Source organism: Xiphophorus couchianus, chromosome 17, assembly GCF_001444195.1.
Source record: "Xiphophorus couchianus chromosome 17, X_couchianus-1.0, whole genome shotgun sequence".
In the NCBI taxonomy this organism is placed as follows: domain Eukaryota; kingdom Metazoa; phylum Chordata; class Actinopteri; order Cyprinodontiformes; family Poeciliidae; genus Xiphophorus; species Xiphophorus couchianus.
This window is the reverse complement of record NC_040244.1, coordinates 15,735,406-15,749,866: the sequence shown is the minus strand read 5'-3', so window position 1 is coordinate 15,749,866 and position 14,461 is coordinate 15,735,406. Positions and strand designations below refer to the sequence as shown.

At 39.6% G+C, this 14,461-nt stretch overlaps 1 protein-coding gene and 1 long non-coding RNA gene across 2 annotated transcripts; both read left to right on the top strand.

Moving 5' to 3' along the window:
• Positions 1-3,828: 3,828 nt before the first annotated feature.
• Positions 3,829-9,695, top strand: LOC114161288 (plexin-C1-like). The gene is made up of 12 exons (XM_028044506.1): positions 3,829-4,880; positions 5,608-5,736; positions 6,871-7,005; positions 7,086-7,180; positions 7,257-7,359; positions 7,438-7,591; positions 7,793-7,877; positions 8,148-8,223; positions 8,386-8,427; positions 8,543-8,673; positions 8,822-9,001; positions 9,545-9,695. The coding sequence occupies exons 1-12, from the start codon at positions 3,882-3,884 to the stop codon at positions 9,693-9,695; spliced, it is 2,280 nt and encodes a 759-aa protein (XP_027900307.1). The 5' UTR covers positions 3,829-3,881.
• On the top strand, positions 9,609-12,647 carry LOC114161070 (uncharacterized). The gene is made up of 5 exons (XR_003598926.1): positions 9,609-9,683; positions 10,026-10,202; positions 10,690-10,918; positions 11,136-11,235; positions 11,417-12,647. It is a non-coding gene; the product is annotated as an uncharacterized LOC114161070 (long non-coding RNA).
• Positions 12,648-14,461: the final 1,814 nt, after the last annotated feature.

Genomic DNA, 14,461 nt, shown 5'->3' with positions numbered 1-14,461 from the left:
CAATGCTTTATGGATATGTCGATGTCGCATATGTAGATGTTGCATATGTATGGGGTTCCATTTGTGTCAAAAAGAAGTAGAAGTCATATGTGTAGATGTCGTTGGTCTATGTTGTTTCTATGTTGCATATGTAGATGTTGCAACATAGACATACACAACATCTACATATGCATCATCTACATATGCTTCATACGTACGTTAGCTTCCACTTGATAATTCCATCTGTGGAATTTTTGAGATTATTACTATATTCCATAAGGCTCATGCTAATACAAATTTGAACACTACGTACATTCAGTTCTGCCAGTGCTATTTTAAACAATGCAGAATTCATCATCTTACACGAATAAATATTTTCCATGAGTGGAAATAGAATCTGTATCATCCATGACATCTTTAGTACATCTGTGCATCTGTGTGCAGAGAACTTGCAACTCTGCATTATGTCCCCACTGATATAGATTTGTATACTAGCTGTGTTATCGACTTGATGCATGAAGGTATTATTATTAGATGACGTTAATCTACAGATTTTCACCACCCAGGATACTGGAAATAGACATAGACTGCTTCTAATAGACACCAGAGCATTAAAGATAATAATTGGGAATGTTGTCCTCAGTTTAGGCAACAAAGCAGAGAGCTGGCCTCTCCTAAGTAATAATCTATTTATGTATCAATTTCGGCGCATGGGAGCCCTCAGGGGTGTTTACTCAGTCCTTTGTTTTTTCCCCTCTGGTATCATATGACTGCCTTCTTATTTACTACAAACATTAAGCTTAATAAATGTGCTGATGAGGTCATAGTTGTCAGACAGATGAGCACTGGCAGTTTGTGATACGAATGACATGGGCAGCCGCCCAAGGTGGCTTCCCATCCCGGAACTGCCTCCAGGTGTTTCTTTCTATTGCAAATGTTCTTTCATAAATCATTGCTCCCTGTATCAGCAATGATAAGCTAATAAAGGCAATAAATGGATGGATAGCAGCTGAAGAACCAGCAGATTTGTAACAAATTAGAGTCCTGTCACCCCAGTGAGAGCAGGATGAGGTTTCAGCTTCGGTGTAAGGACATCGTGGCCACATAGGCACTCAGCAGCCACATGTGATAGATAAGCTGTAACTGCCGCTGCTCGGCTCACCACATCACAAACAGGAACCAGAATGTGGTGAGCTCTGATGTTTCATCACACGCAATGAAGAGTACACCGTGTTCTTAGTGAACTACAGAACAGATCTCACGTCTGGGCTGGTTTTTAATGCACAGTTTTAGTACTTTGGAAAGGAAGCCAAAGATTTCCAAAGAAGCGGGTGATATAAAACTGCAGCCATCAAGTCGATAAATTTGTCATCACTTTCAGTTGAAATAACAGACAAAACAAATCACTAAGTATATATAAATAACTTGGAATCACTCCGGATCTGAGAACTATTTCCTCATCAGCGCATGTAATGACCTTAAAGTGATCAGTTTAACAGGCGAGTCATATGCCAGCAGAGTAAAAAGCTAAGGACTGGGCACACATCCCTGAGGGTTTCCTTTATTAGTTTAATAGAACATCCTGGTTTATTTTCAGCACTAATTTCCTGTCTCATTTCTCAACTACCACCTGTAATCAGCCTCTGCCACACCCTAATGCAGAGTTAGTGCATAAATCTGTATAGTTGTGAACATCATTCTGCGTAATATGTTCTTTGAACACAATTTTACAGATTTGGCAAAGATGTCTTGAATTCTGACAACGGATCTAATTGCACATATTTTTAATGCATGCACTTGAAGTTGTTTACCATCAGCCTCGCCTGAATTTAACATGCATGTAAAATCCAAACTTTTAGAAGCATGTTTTCTAATGTCTAATGCTAATCTAAAAAACTCGACAAACAGGCTCATCTAATGTTATAACATATCTGTAAATATTTTGATTCGAGGTTGTATCAAAGGTGTGACGAACAGGTACAGAAACTGTTAAATGTTGCCTAACTTTCTGAAGTAGTTCTCAGGAAATCATGCATCTTTTGCAGGTATTTATCTTGACATCTAAAACGGAACCGAAGCAGAGATATTTGTGTGCAGTTTTTTTTCTTTTTTCTAGTTACTGCAGAAGGTAGAGATAACACTGGGTCGAAAAAACTCTCACAGATGAAGAAACTGTCAGATGACACAGAATATAAATTTAAGAAGATATTCAAATTTAAAAAGACCCAAGATATCATTTAACTTGTGTTTCTATTTTATCATCTTCACTCCTTGAGGAAACTGTTCTAAATCTAAAGAAGCGATTACATGTTTTACAGTCATCTGAAGTCATCTCGGTGGTTTCCAGGCAGCCAACAATTGCCTCTAATAAGCTAAAGTACCTCTCTTATGGAAGTTGGTCCACATAGGAGGGAGGGCGAGCTCACAAAGGTGTAGTGTTTTTATTTTTACAGCAAAAATGTACAAATGGCAGGAGAGAATTGGCCCCATCTCAACTGCCAAGAGATGAAATGTCCACTGAGACTCCAAGATGGGATCAAAAATGATAAAATCAGTGTAATGCTAACCTTACGTTACATGCATGCTCTCTGAGTAAAATGCCATCCTTACGCTAACGATACACAACTTTATTTGTGTTAAAATATTGTGAAACAAACCTGCCTAATAGATGTTCAGTTATTTTAGAGTTCTGGGGAAATCAATGACATTGTGAGCTCTGTTAACTAAAAGGTGAAAAAGAGAATGATGGGGATGAGTTGTGAAAGGTTTTTTTTTTTTTTTTTTCTATTTAAACACAAATAGGGGGACTGTTGGGGCCCAAGGCCTTTCCTCTGGGTCTCTAACATCTCTGTTTCAGAGCTCCTAATTGGTGTGCTTATTGGCAATGGAGGCAGCTGGCCGGTGTCTCCAGAACAACATCAGATCCAGCTTAAGACGCACCACTCTGTCACTCACCCTGCCCATTCTCTCTCTCCTTTCTCCCTCTCCTTGCCCTTTTTTCTCCAGCCAGCTGTTATTTTTGCTAAATAAATCTAATTTTAAGTCATCCCATGCGTTGCTTTCCCTTAATTTGTTATGGTTCCAGAGCCAGACCATAACAAATTGGGGGCTCATCTGGGATTGAAACCCGAGACGAGCTGTTCCACAACTGCATATGGCCCAGAGAACTTGGCCTGAAATAGTGAACTCACAATAGGAAGTAAGGTCAGTACTGAGAACCTGAAAGAAAGACACGACATTCAGCGTTCTTGTCATACAGACGCTTCATCTTTTCCTGAACAGATGATATTTTCGCTTTTGTCAGCAGTGTAGCAGTAAAGAGTTTTGGTCTAAATTCATTAACGTAATGTTTCCCTTTAACTTGTTACGGTTCCAGAGCCAGACCATAACAGGGATGCTCCTGTTTATGAAATGAAATCCAGTTGAAGTTCCAGGTCCCCAGGGATGACTGAATACTTGGTTTTTAAGCAGATCAGGAAATGAACTCCCTTTAAAACTGGAACATCATTTTTGACTTCACAGTTCAAACTGATAAAAACTTGATCAATTAAATGACTCAATGAGCATACAGCATGCAGTCAGTAACTTAAAGAATTATGAAGAAGGTTGAACATCAGAGAGCATCAGATTTACCGTCAGTGTTCTCTGAAAAAGAACTGAATTATGAAACACTTTGATGGAATCTCACTGATGCAGAGATTTTGCTGAATGCAGCTTGAACATTTAGATTTTATCACTAGTGAAATTGGAGATGCTGTGATTTTGCAGATGGCCCCTCCTTCTCACATTCACCACTTCTTTAAAAAGAGACGCAGCACTTTCACTTGTTTCACAGCAGAGATACGGACATCAAATCAACCTGCAGTCTGTCCTTATGTCAGAGCTGCTTCTTTTAGCACAAGATGATCCTGCTGCTCTGTTTGCTTTGCATGATCTGTGGAGAACCTGTTTGGAGTCTGAAGAATGGTGAGTTCTCCTTTAAAGGGGACATTCAGCAGGTGGCAATTGGCTCCAACAATCTTTACATCGCTACAACAGAGGCACTTTATCAGCTAAGACCCAACTTTACTCTGATCCACAGTCTGACCCTCAGAGGGACTTTACAGAACGGAGACCAGCCAGGGAAAGAGAGTTTTCAGCGGGTCCCTGAGAATGGCAAAATAACACCAACTTTCAGTGTTAATGTTTTATTACCATTTGAGAAAAATGACACATTGATCAGCTGCGGTGTGACTGGAAACAAACTCTGTGGTTTCTGTGAAGTTCTGGACCTGAAGAACATCTCTAAGCTGGTTTACAGTGAATTCATCCAGGTGGGACCTCAGAGGAGCAGCAGTGGGTCTGTCAGCTTGCTGGTGGATGTGAAGGAGGATTCAGGTCAGACTGAGACTTACATTCTGACAGCGATAAAGAACCTGAGAGACAAGGCAGAGTGTAGCACTGATTTAAAGACAATCAACCTTCAAAACACTGATCAAAACCAGCCTGGGGAAATATTTTCCTGGTCTGGTCGATCAGGTGTTAAACCTGGGATCCAAACTGTAGCTGATGTAGAGTTTGTGGACGGATTCCAGATCAACTCAACAGTGTATCTGTTCTCCAACGTGGCATCAGGAGGTAAAACCAACAAAGTCCGTCTGATCTGGCTTCAGGCTGAAACCAGTAAAGCTCAGACTCTGGAGTCTCTTCATGGAGCGACTCTCAGTTCCTCTGGAGGCAGCAGACTGCTGGCCTCCTCGGTCATCCCAGGTGGACAGCAGGTCCTGTGGAGTGGAGTGTTCAGTGTGGACGGAGGAGAAAGCAACACTGAGCTGCTGCTGTTTGACGTCAGTCCTGATCTCAGCAGGGAGGAGAATAGAGATCCAGACTTTTATACATCGGTGGACAAGCCAAAAAACCCAGTGAGTTGTTTCTTATGTAATTGTTTTTTGTGTGTGTATTTATTCAGACCTATGCAGATTTGCTGTGTTCTTCCTTGTTTTGTCACACTTAAATAGTTTTGGATTATCAACGATACATAGGGGCACAGAGTGAAATGTCAGAATAAGGTTCCATACAAGTTGGGTGGCATTATGCTACCAACTAATCAGACTTCAGGTCCAGAACCCCCCAGTGATGTCCGTCGTCTCCAGTCCTGTCTATGAACAGGACTTTTAAGACACGGTCACAAAAAGAAGGATGTTTGGTTGGTGAACATTGGAGTTTCCACTTTGCTTTTTGCTGGTGTCGTGATCAGATCGTGTGGCTGAAATGAACTTCCTCAGTGAGGTGGGCTCAGCCTTACAGACGCAGACAGAATCTGTCATCACCTGCCCACCTACTGGTGGTTCATGTGTACGTTAACAAACTCTTTTCTTATTTCAACTCAATATCAATTGCACATAAATGCACATGTAACTTAAAATAAAACTTTAACCCTTTCTGTTATTCTTCAGAAAGTGTTGACATTTTGTTTCAAAGTTGTAATTTTGTCACTTTCTTTGATACGACACACAATAGAGATGGAGAAACATGGCTGACTTAAAATGTGCCTGCAGCAGGACCAGCTAGTTTATGGATATTATTTGTATACTTGTTTCATAAACCTTTCATGGTTATCAGTTTTGATATTATGTCTTTGTTTCTCAGTCAGAACCGAAGGCCCTGAAACCGCAGGCTGTTCTGTCTAAGAAGAAATACATGAGTTCCGTGTTGGCGGTGAAGCAGGACAGCTGGACGGTTTTCTTCATCGGAACAACCGATGGGCAGCTCATTAAGGTCAGTAGGATAGTTACGTTCTCATTTAGGGGTGGGGGGGAGATGCATTTCTTTTCTTCTTCTTTTTTTTTTTTACATAAATTAAACCTCATGTCAAAACTCTATTTTTGCTCAGTAACGAGTCAGTGTGCACGTATGAACAATGTCAGTGCAGTGAAGAGCCAGGCTGCTCTCAGTCAAAATGAGGCCTTGTACTAAATGAACAAAATGGCTTCACTGCTTCTGAAACCGTTTCTGTGAGTCCAGGTAAGTGGATAACTCTGAAGATTGGCCCTATTCTACAGCATCCCTAGGATGACCTTTGACCCTTTAAATTTTTTTTATTTATTTTTTTGCTTTTACAATCAGACAAGACAGACATTGTGTAATCAGAGAATTTGAAAGCCAAATTGCTGCATCAGTTTCTTGTGCTGAGAGGGACTGTATGATCACCCAGTTGTAATGTACTGTAAAAATGTAATTATTGCTGGCCGCTGATTCCCAAAGCTATTTCTTGCTGCTGTTCATGCTGACTCTGGAGCTTTAGCACAAAATCATCAGTTTTGTGGGGCAAAACTTGTGGGGCAGCACCATGTGCCATTTCATGAGAAAAGCCTGGCATGAGTTGGTGATCTGTTGGTACCATTGTGGATCGTCACGCTGGTAGCCATTTGCCATTATTCCTTTGTACCTATCAAGGGTATTGGTATGAAATTTCTATCATGGCACTGCTCACGGCCCAGAGAGTGAGTTCCACTCCGTCTGTCGGTCCGACCTGTTTACAGTCGCACCAGGACTCCCAGGTTGTGCTTGAGACTCAATCCTACTTTTTGCTAATCAAAAAACAAGACAAGAAAGCTGTATAGTGACAGAAATAGAGATTGCAAGAGACATCAAACAAAACAAAAAAACTTCAAGAAATACAAATTATCTAAAGAAAAGAAATGGAGAAGATGTGCAAAGGCAAGGAGTTACTGGTTCAAATCAATTCCAGGACAACCTCTGAGATCTTCTGTCCAATAGGCTGCAGTCCTACTTAACAAAAGCTCTGTAGGAGGATATGAGCTTGAAATGTACCTGAGCAATTAAAAAGCACAAGTGTAGAGTTTTTAGATAAATTATGCACAGTAACTATATCTATGCTGTTGTTGTCAGCTTCCTGTGGACAAGAGCAATCGTCCAGCATGTCCAAAGGAGCACTACAGGGCCAGTGGTAATCAGAAAGTGTTTCCAAAAATCCTTCAGGATCCAGTGGATCATAAACAAATGTATCTGATATTTAAAGACAAGGTAACTTTTTTTCAGTTTTCCTTGTTGCATGTACTAGACTGCATGTTAGAGTGTTTCTAAATCTTTGACTTTTGTTCTAGATTAAGCGTGTGCCAGTGTCAAACTGTAGTGAATACATGAGCGTAGAGGACTGTTGTACGGATCCATTCTGTGTCTGGTGTGTTTCTGGGAAAAGGTCAGAGAAACTTCAGGTGCAGCTGAAGTCTTCAGACAATTCTGAGCTTCATGATGACATTTGTCCGTTTATTCAGATGTACATTTAAAGATGACTGCAAATACGACTGGATGTCCATCCCTGATGAATACCAACAGGAAGTGATTTCCTACAGAGCTGAGAAGGACTCCACTGGACAGGTGGATCAATAACAGACTGATGACTTTATTCGGTTGGAACTACAAGTTATTGATTTCTTCTATTCGCTCCTTTCTCAGGTCAAAGTAGTCGTCAACGTTCACCTGACTTTGGCACAGAAGATTCGGTCTGAATTTACCTGTGAGTTCGTCACAAACGTGAGAAGGCTTTGTGGGACACTATCTCAGTACCCACAATGCACCTGCGTTCTCTCTGACGATTTTCACTCTAATGGTTCGTAATTATTTGGTAAATTATCCAGTAAAAACGATTTGTTATTGAGCCCCACATCACTACAAGACAATGTGTTTCATTCATATCAAATCCAGTTATATATACATGTATATATAAATATGTTCAGTACAGTGTCCAATGTTTTTTTTTTAACTGTACAGTATTTTTGCTAAAGTAACTGAAGTGATTTTCCGTTTGCAGAACTTGATCTCATCCTATCAGTCAGACTTGAGGCAGTACTGACAAAGAGTCTAAAGCTCATCGGCTGTTCTGATAGTACTCTGTCGTAAGTTCATTTTCACTTTAACCTTAACTACTAAAGTTTTTAAGTGAAGAATTTAGTTGCTTATTTAGGTCCTAAATAACCAGGACCACCAATCTGAAAAAGAAATTAACCTCAGAATGAAACTCATTCACATGTATTGTGTGTTTTTGTACCTTGTGAACCCAGGTTAATTATTGTTGTTATATACAGTATATATATATATATATATATATATATATATATATATATATAATTGTGAGTATGTTCAGCACCATGTTGTTTTCTCTGCAGGTGTCAGCAGTGCATCAGAGCCGGATGTGGCTGGAGGGAGAACCGCTGTACCTGGGACAGTGAAGGAGTGCGGAATGTAATCATTCATTTTCAAATGGTTTTCAAAGAAAAGTCTAAAAGTTTAACTGTTATGGTTTTAAATTTCAAACCAACATCATAACAACACTTATATGGTACAATACTGAAGCAGGTTAGGAAACGGAAGCAGACATTTCTGTTCCTGTTCTTTGTTTTGTAGGACCGTGTTTGCCAACCGCTCGCCTCTCAGCCAATCACTGCGGTGAGTCTAAATGTGGATTCTTTTCCAGCCTAACCCACGTTCAGAATAACACCAAGATAGGGTCGTGTACTGGGGCAGTTTATTTTGCATGTGTTTTTTCTTTTTTTTTTGACAGAAGCCAGAGATTATCTCCGTGTCTCCCAGTCGTGTGTCTTACTACGGCAGAAATCACGCTTTGCTGAAAGGTCGCAACCTCAGAGATGTGATTGGAGTCAAAGTCCAGACAGAAACGGCCTGCTCAAAGGAGTAAGTCGCTCCCTAGTTTAGGTCTAATTTTCAGAAAAGTTATTTCATATGTGACAGAAGGTTGGCCTGTCCCACAGTTCTTTTATATCATGTTTACAATTTTCCCTTTATCTTCTGAAAAGAGTAACTATTCAACTACTCTGATTAGATCTCCAGTTTGGAACAACACTGGTGAGAGTCTGACGTTCCACATTCCCAGTAGAACCAATGAAGCTGAAGCCAAGGTGTGTGCTGTCCTGTCTGACGGGAGTTGCCACGGCGAAGCTGATATAACCTACCAGTCAGTGCCATCTTGTACTGGAGTTTCACCATCCGTTACCTGGAGAAGGTAACCGTGTGTTTAACAATACCCTGTCGCATTCCCCCATTTTCTAACACTATAACCACAAACAGCAGTTTACTTTACTGGAGTTTTATATGATAGACCAACTCAAAAGAGTCAGTAATTGCAGTGGAAGAAAAATGATAGATGGCTTTAGTTTATTGACACCATTTTGTCTGATTTGAAGAAGGTGCAGGGGCTGGTTGATCTTTCATGACTTCTGGAAACATTTCTTAAAATCTTTAAAATGATAGCGGCACAAATAAAAAAAAATTTGAGGTCTGATTTTGTCTGGTTTGAAGAAGGTCGGAGGGGCAACGTCACTCAAAACCATCATCAGTCTCAGTTCATGCAAACGACACAATGAACGACGATTCTAAGTGTTTCCTTAGAGTCCAGAATTGGTTTATCAGAAAATGCTTGCAATGAAAAATCTGCTCTTTTTATCACTATGGAATTTATTATGGAGTATTTCCAATCATGGGAATAATGCACCCGGACATTTTTATATATTTTCTGCTCTTTCGGCTGCCGCCCTGCATCATCCAGTGGGAAGAGGAAGATCACGATCACAGGATCCTACTTGGACACAGTGGAAATGGTCACACACAACCAGGATGTAGAATACCATGTACAGAAAGAATACCCCCCGCAGCTACAAGTACCTCCTGAACACATCAACTCTACGGTGGGTCTGTGAACACACACGCCCACACACCCCCACACACAGTGCTCTGTCAGACTTTTTCACATAGTTTCGGTCATTTAAGTCATATGTGTGACTTAAACTGTTGTTATCAGGCTTAATCGTAGTCAGAAATAGCATGAGACTAAATATAGTTTTCATGTTTGTGTCTAACTAGTTATTGTTCAAATCCTATGATTTGTGTGAAATCACGTTGTGACCTAATTTACTCCTTCTCATCATTATTTGTGTTTTATTTGTTTAGTATAATCACGTCAATGTGTCAGATCAGGTCGGGGCTTTTTTAATTGTATTCGACAATGAATATTTATAAATTCTCCACAGACTCTCATCTATAAAACACTTCCTGTTGAGCCCTCTGAGTGGAACAGACCTGTGGTGAAAATAAAAGTAGCCAATCAGACGTTGAGCTGTTCAGCAAAAATGTTCCACCGTCCAGACCCGCTGTTTATCAACTTCAGAGCCAAGAGGACAGGAGATAATATCAAAATCACCATACTGGTGAGTTGGATTCTTTTTTAAAATTATTTTATTTATCATTCTTCATGACAATTAAATTACAAAAGATTTTTTTTAAAAGCAGTAATGTTTTTTATTTATTTATTTTAGAAAATCAAAGACAAACTGGGGGCTGCACAGTGGCGCAGTTGGTAGCACTGTTGCCTTGCAGCAAGAAGGTCCTGGGTTCGATTCCCGGCCGGGGTCTTTCTGCATGGAGTTTGCATGTTCTCCCTGTGCATGCGTGGGTTCTCTCCGGGTACTCCGGCTTCCTCCCACAGTCCAAAAAACATGACTGTTAGGTTAATTGGTCTATCTAAATTCTCCCTAGGTGTGAGTGTGTGTGAATGGTTGTTTGTCCTGTATGTCTTTGTGTTGCCCTGCGACAGACTGGCGACCTGTCCAGGGTGTACCCCGCCTCCCGCCTGGAACGTAGCTGGAGATAGGCACCAGCAACCCTCCCGACCCCATTAGGGACAAGGGTGCACAGAAAATGGATGGATGGATGGAAAGACAAACTGATGATGACAACAGAAGAGTTGTCAATATGGGGCATTAAGGACGACAAGCAGTATCCCTGCATCCTGCAGAATGAAGATGATGATGGTGAAACTACCCCTAGTTATGAATATGGGAAACACAGTGACTTCGAATATGGATCACAGATTCTGGTCTGTGAGATTCAAAACACAACCGATGTCATATTTAATCAGCTAAAGGTAAATCACTTTCTCAAACAACTAACTACAATTTGAACTGTCTTGTAATTGTAAGACAGAGTGCTGGAACAATTATTATTTATAATTACAATCATTATTATGTTGTTATTATTATTATTTAATGCCATTATGATTCCAACTTACACTTTTTTAATATGCTTTTATTTTTTTCCATCTAAACATTCAGTTTTAAATAACATTTCTCATGTATCTCCAGATTATGTATGGAGAAACAATAGTGCGGGTGTGGAATCCATCTTTATTGCATCAGGTCCTTCTCATCCTGCGCCTGATGTTCCTCCCCTCTGTTGCTGTTGGTAAGTTTGCTTCATGAACATGACTGATAATATGGTCCACTTACTGATCGCCTCATTATTTAAAACGGTCAATTTTAGTTTTTTTCCACTATTCTATGTACCACAATTCCATGTTACAAGAGCTACCTACACTAGTCAGTGCGACGGAGAACTGAACGGAGGATAACTGTTTGTCCTTCAGTGCTGATGATCATCTGTCAGTGCCAGAAGAGACGCGTCGTCCAGAAGACCAAGCTCTGATCGTCTCTGCTGCGCCTCAGGATCCCTCAGTAGTTTTCCAGCGGGTTTTCCAGCTTCCTCGAACGTCTGGGTGAAATGCCAGATGTTTCGGATGGAAAACGTAACGAAGGCTTAAGACAGGCGTGAACAACAAAAATGAAAACCTCGCAGAGTGTCAGTCAAAAATAGTCAAGTTAGCATAGCATACAATGCAACAAAAAAGCAAGTTCAGTCTTCCAGTGTCACTGGTTGACGGGGAAGTAAATGTTATATAATCTAATTTGGACGTCCTGGTAGAGGAGGGAGAGAAGGGGAGTTGCAAATGAATGCCACGCTTCAGTTTTGTTTGTAAAAAGTTTGCTTTTGTAAAAAAAAACATGCATCTCTTCCGTTTCGCTTGACAACTATGCACTGATTTGTGTTTTAACATGACAAAATATGACAACATCAAGAACTATAACTCTTGCAAAGCTCTGTAAGTTTACAGATATGCTGCAGAAGTTGTTTTTTTCCCCTCACACTGGTTATATCTTCTATCACTTCCTGGCAACAACTGGATGATTTTAATTGGTGAAAAAATGTTTCCCACTAGTGTAATGTACTTCAAGAAGCTGTTATTTTGAAGCATAGTCTTCCTGTAGTGACAGATATTGCTAAATATACACTCAAGATTTCTAACCAGTACTAGTTATACATGCATGTATTTATCTTGACATCAGATTATGGTCACACCATCAACATTTCAGCAACTTCATTTGCATTTTTTCTATCACCACAGAAGTTAGAGATAAGACGCCTTTTGAAACATTGCCACAAATTAAACAGAACATCAAAAATAGTATTTTATCATATTTCCACTGCATCCAGATAAGCATGTTAGTAGTTATTGTTTTAAATTAGATTAATCTAAAAAAAAAAAACCTGCTGCTTAGTGTGCTTTTCCTAAGCAAACGTCCGTCATTACGCTGATGATACTCTGATGTTTATAACTGCTAAATAATTCTTTTGAAAAAATATAATACAAGTCTGCCTGATGAATGGATGGGTAATCTGTAATCAAGTTAGCGCTACAGTCTTTGTGATGTTTTGGCCCCAAATCTGGGCATAGATCTTTGTAACCTCGGTAACAACCATGTGGATCCAGTTTTAAAATGCTGCAAAGAAAAAATAAAAGTGTTTGCTCTGAACTCTTACATCACTTCCTTCTATGCTTTTTTTTTGGCTCACTGAAATGTTTCAAATCATAAATTTCATTGTAATATCAGACGTCGACCAAGCTGGTGCTATGTGATATAAAAAGTCAAACTAATAGCGGCTCATGCCTAAATCTAAAGAGGAAGCAGTTTATTCTTATATGCTAAAATCAATTAAAAGTCTGCTTAGCAGACTTCGCTGGCCTTGGAGCAGGAGCGTTGAGTAGAGGAAGAAATCTGCAGTTTAGTGGGAAAACACCACTCAAACCCAAAATTAACCCAGAACCTTAACAGAGGTGATTTCCTGCCTTAAACGGAGCAACCAGCAGCAATCCTGCTTAAAACATCACACAGGAAAGCAACTTAAATCACCACGAAGGCCTCGTCTTGTTTTAAGAACCGTCTTTCTTAGAGCCCCTGGTCTTAAATAAACATTTGCCACATATTTGACATTTTGACAGGTTCCCATTTAGGAATCAACAGTATTCATATTTTTCTGCCATCTTAACCCCTTCTCTTAATACGATTAAGGTTGTACAGTAAAATAATGTATTTGCGATGCTGCTGCTAACTCAAAGCATATGGTTTGAAAATGTGATGCCGCATGTTCTAGTAGAAGTATGATATTTGAGGCAGCTGAAATGTTCATTGTGCATATCAGAAATGTACAGTTTTTACTAGAGAAAAAATGATTTATAGATATTTGGTATTATCTCCTCCCTGGGCAATTAAATGTTGAAACAGCTTGCCATAGCTCCAGTACGGCAGCGAGCTGTTAGGATGTTGCTCAACGTATGAAGTGAATGCAGCAGCACAGAAAACATCAAACAGGAAGAAACTATGAAACTCTGTTTACAGAGAGGATTTACATGTTTTTCTGATCACATTTTAGTCAGGAAACCACATACTACTCAAACATCTTTTTTGCTTAGCTAAAAAAAAACATACATGGAGTATGTTAGAAATATTTGGTCATATGTGTGACTTAAGCTGCTAAGTTATCAGTCTAAGTTATTATTGTCATATTTGCCTGATACGTTCTCCTCTTGGGGTCTTTGCTATGTTCTTCCTGTATACTTACTTATTTCCTGTGAATGCCTGCAAGGGCTCTGAAAACTGTCCACACCCGACCCCTGCTAAAATGAAAGATGAAAAAAAAAAAAAAGAGCAGAAAAATAATTCCAAAATTATTTCCATCTAGATTTCTCGACCCACTAGTTTTCTCCTGGAATGTTTAAAATAACTGAATGAACACCGTGCTGAAACAATCTTGAGGTAATTAAATAAATAAAAACAGGTACTCAGGTAACCATTTGCTCATATCATGATAGAAACCTTCAAATATGTTTTCCAGTGGTGGAAATGGAACATATTGATTCGTCTAACAAATCAAATGCTGGACCTTTCATTTGCCTCTACATGGAGCCAGTGACCCAGCTCACAGAAGAACACGTCTCTGGTTCATTGGTTCAGGATTTAGTAGATAACTATGTGGATTTGCTTCTAGCATTCATCACATTTAGGCAATTTTAGACCCAAGATGATTTTCCTCCTTGTCCATCATCGCAATTAAAGAAGCCAGGAATTTAAAAAATGTAAGCAAGGAATATGAAAGACAGCAACAAATATTCATGAAGAAGGATAGGCGCATGGACTTCCTATAAACAATAAGGTAACATCATACATGATTTTCAGTTATAATAAAAAGTGCTTGGCCAAATAAAGTCGTAAAAGAAAAGTCAGTGTTTAACATAATGAATATTCCCGTAATGTTTTGTTGAACAGTTTGGAATTGATCAAAGTAAAATGTTTTC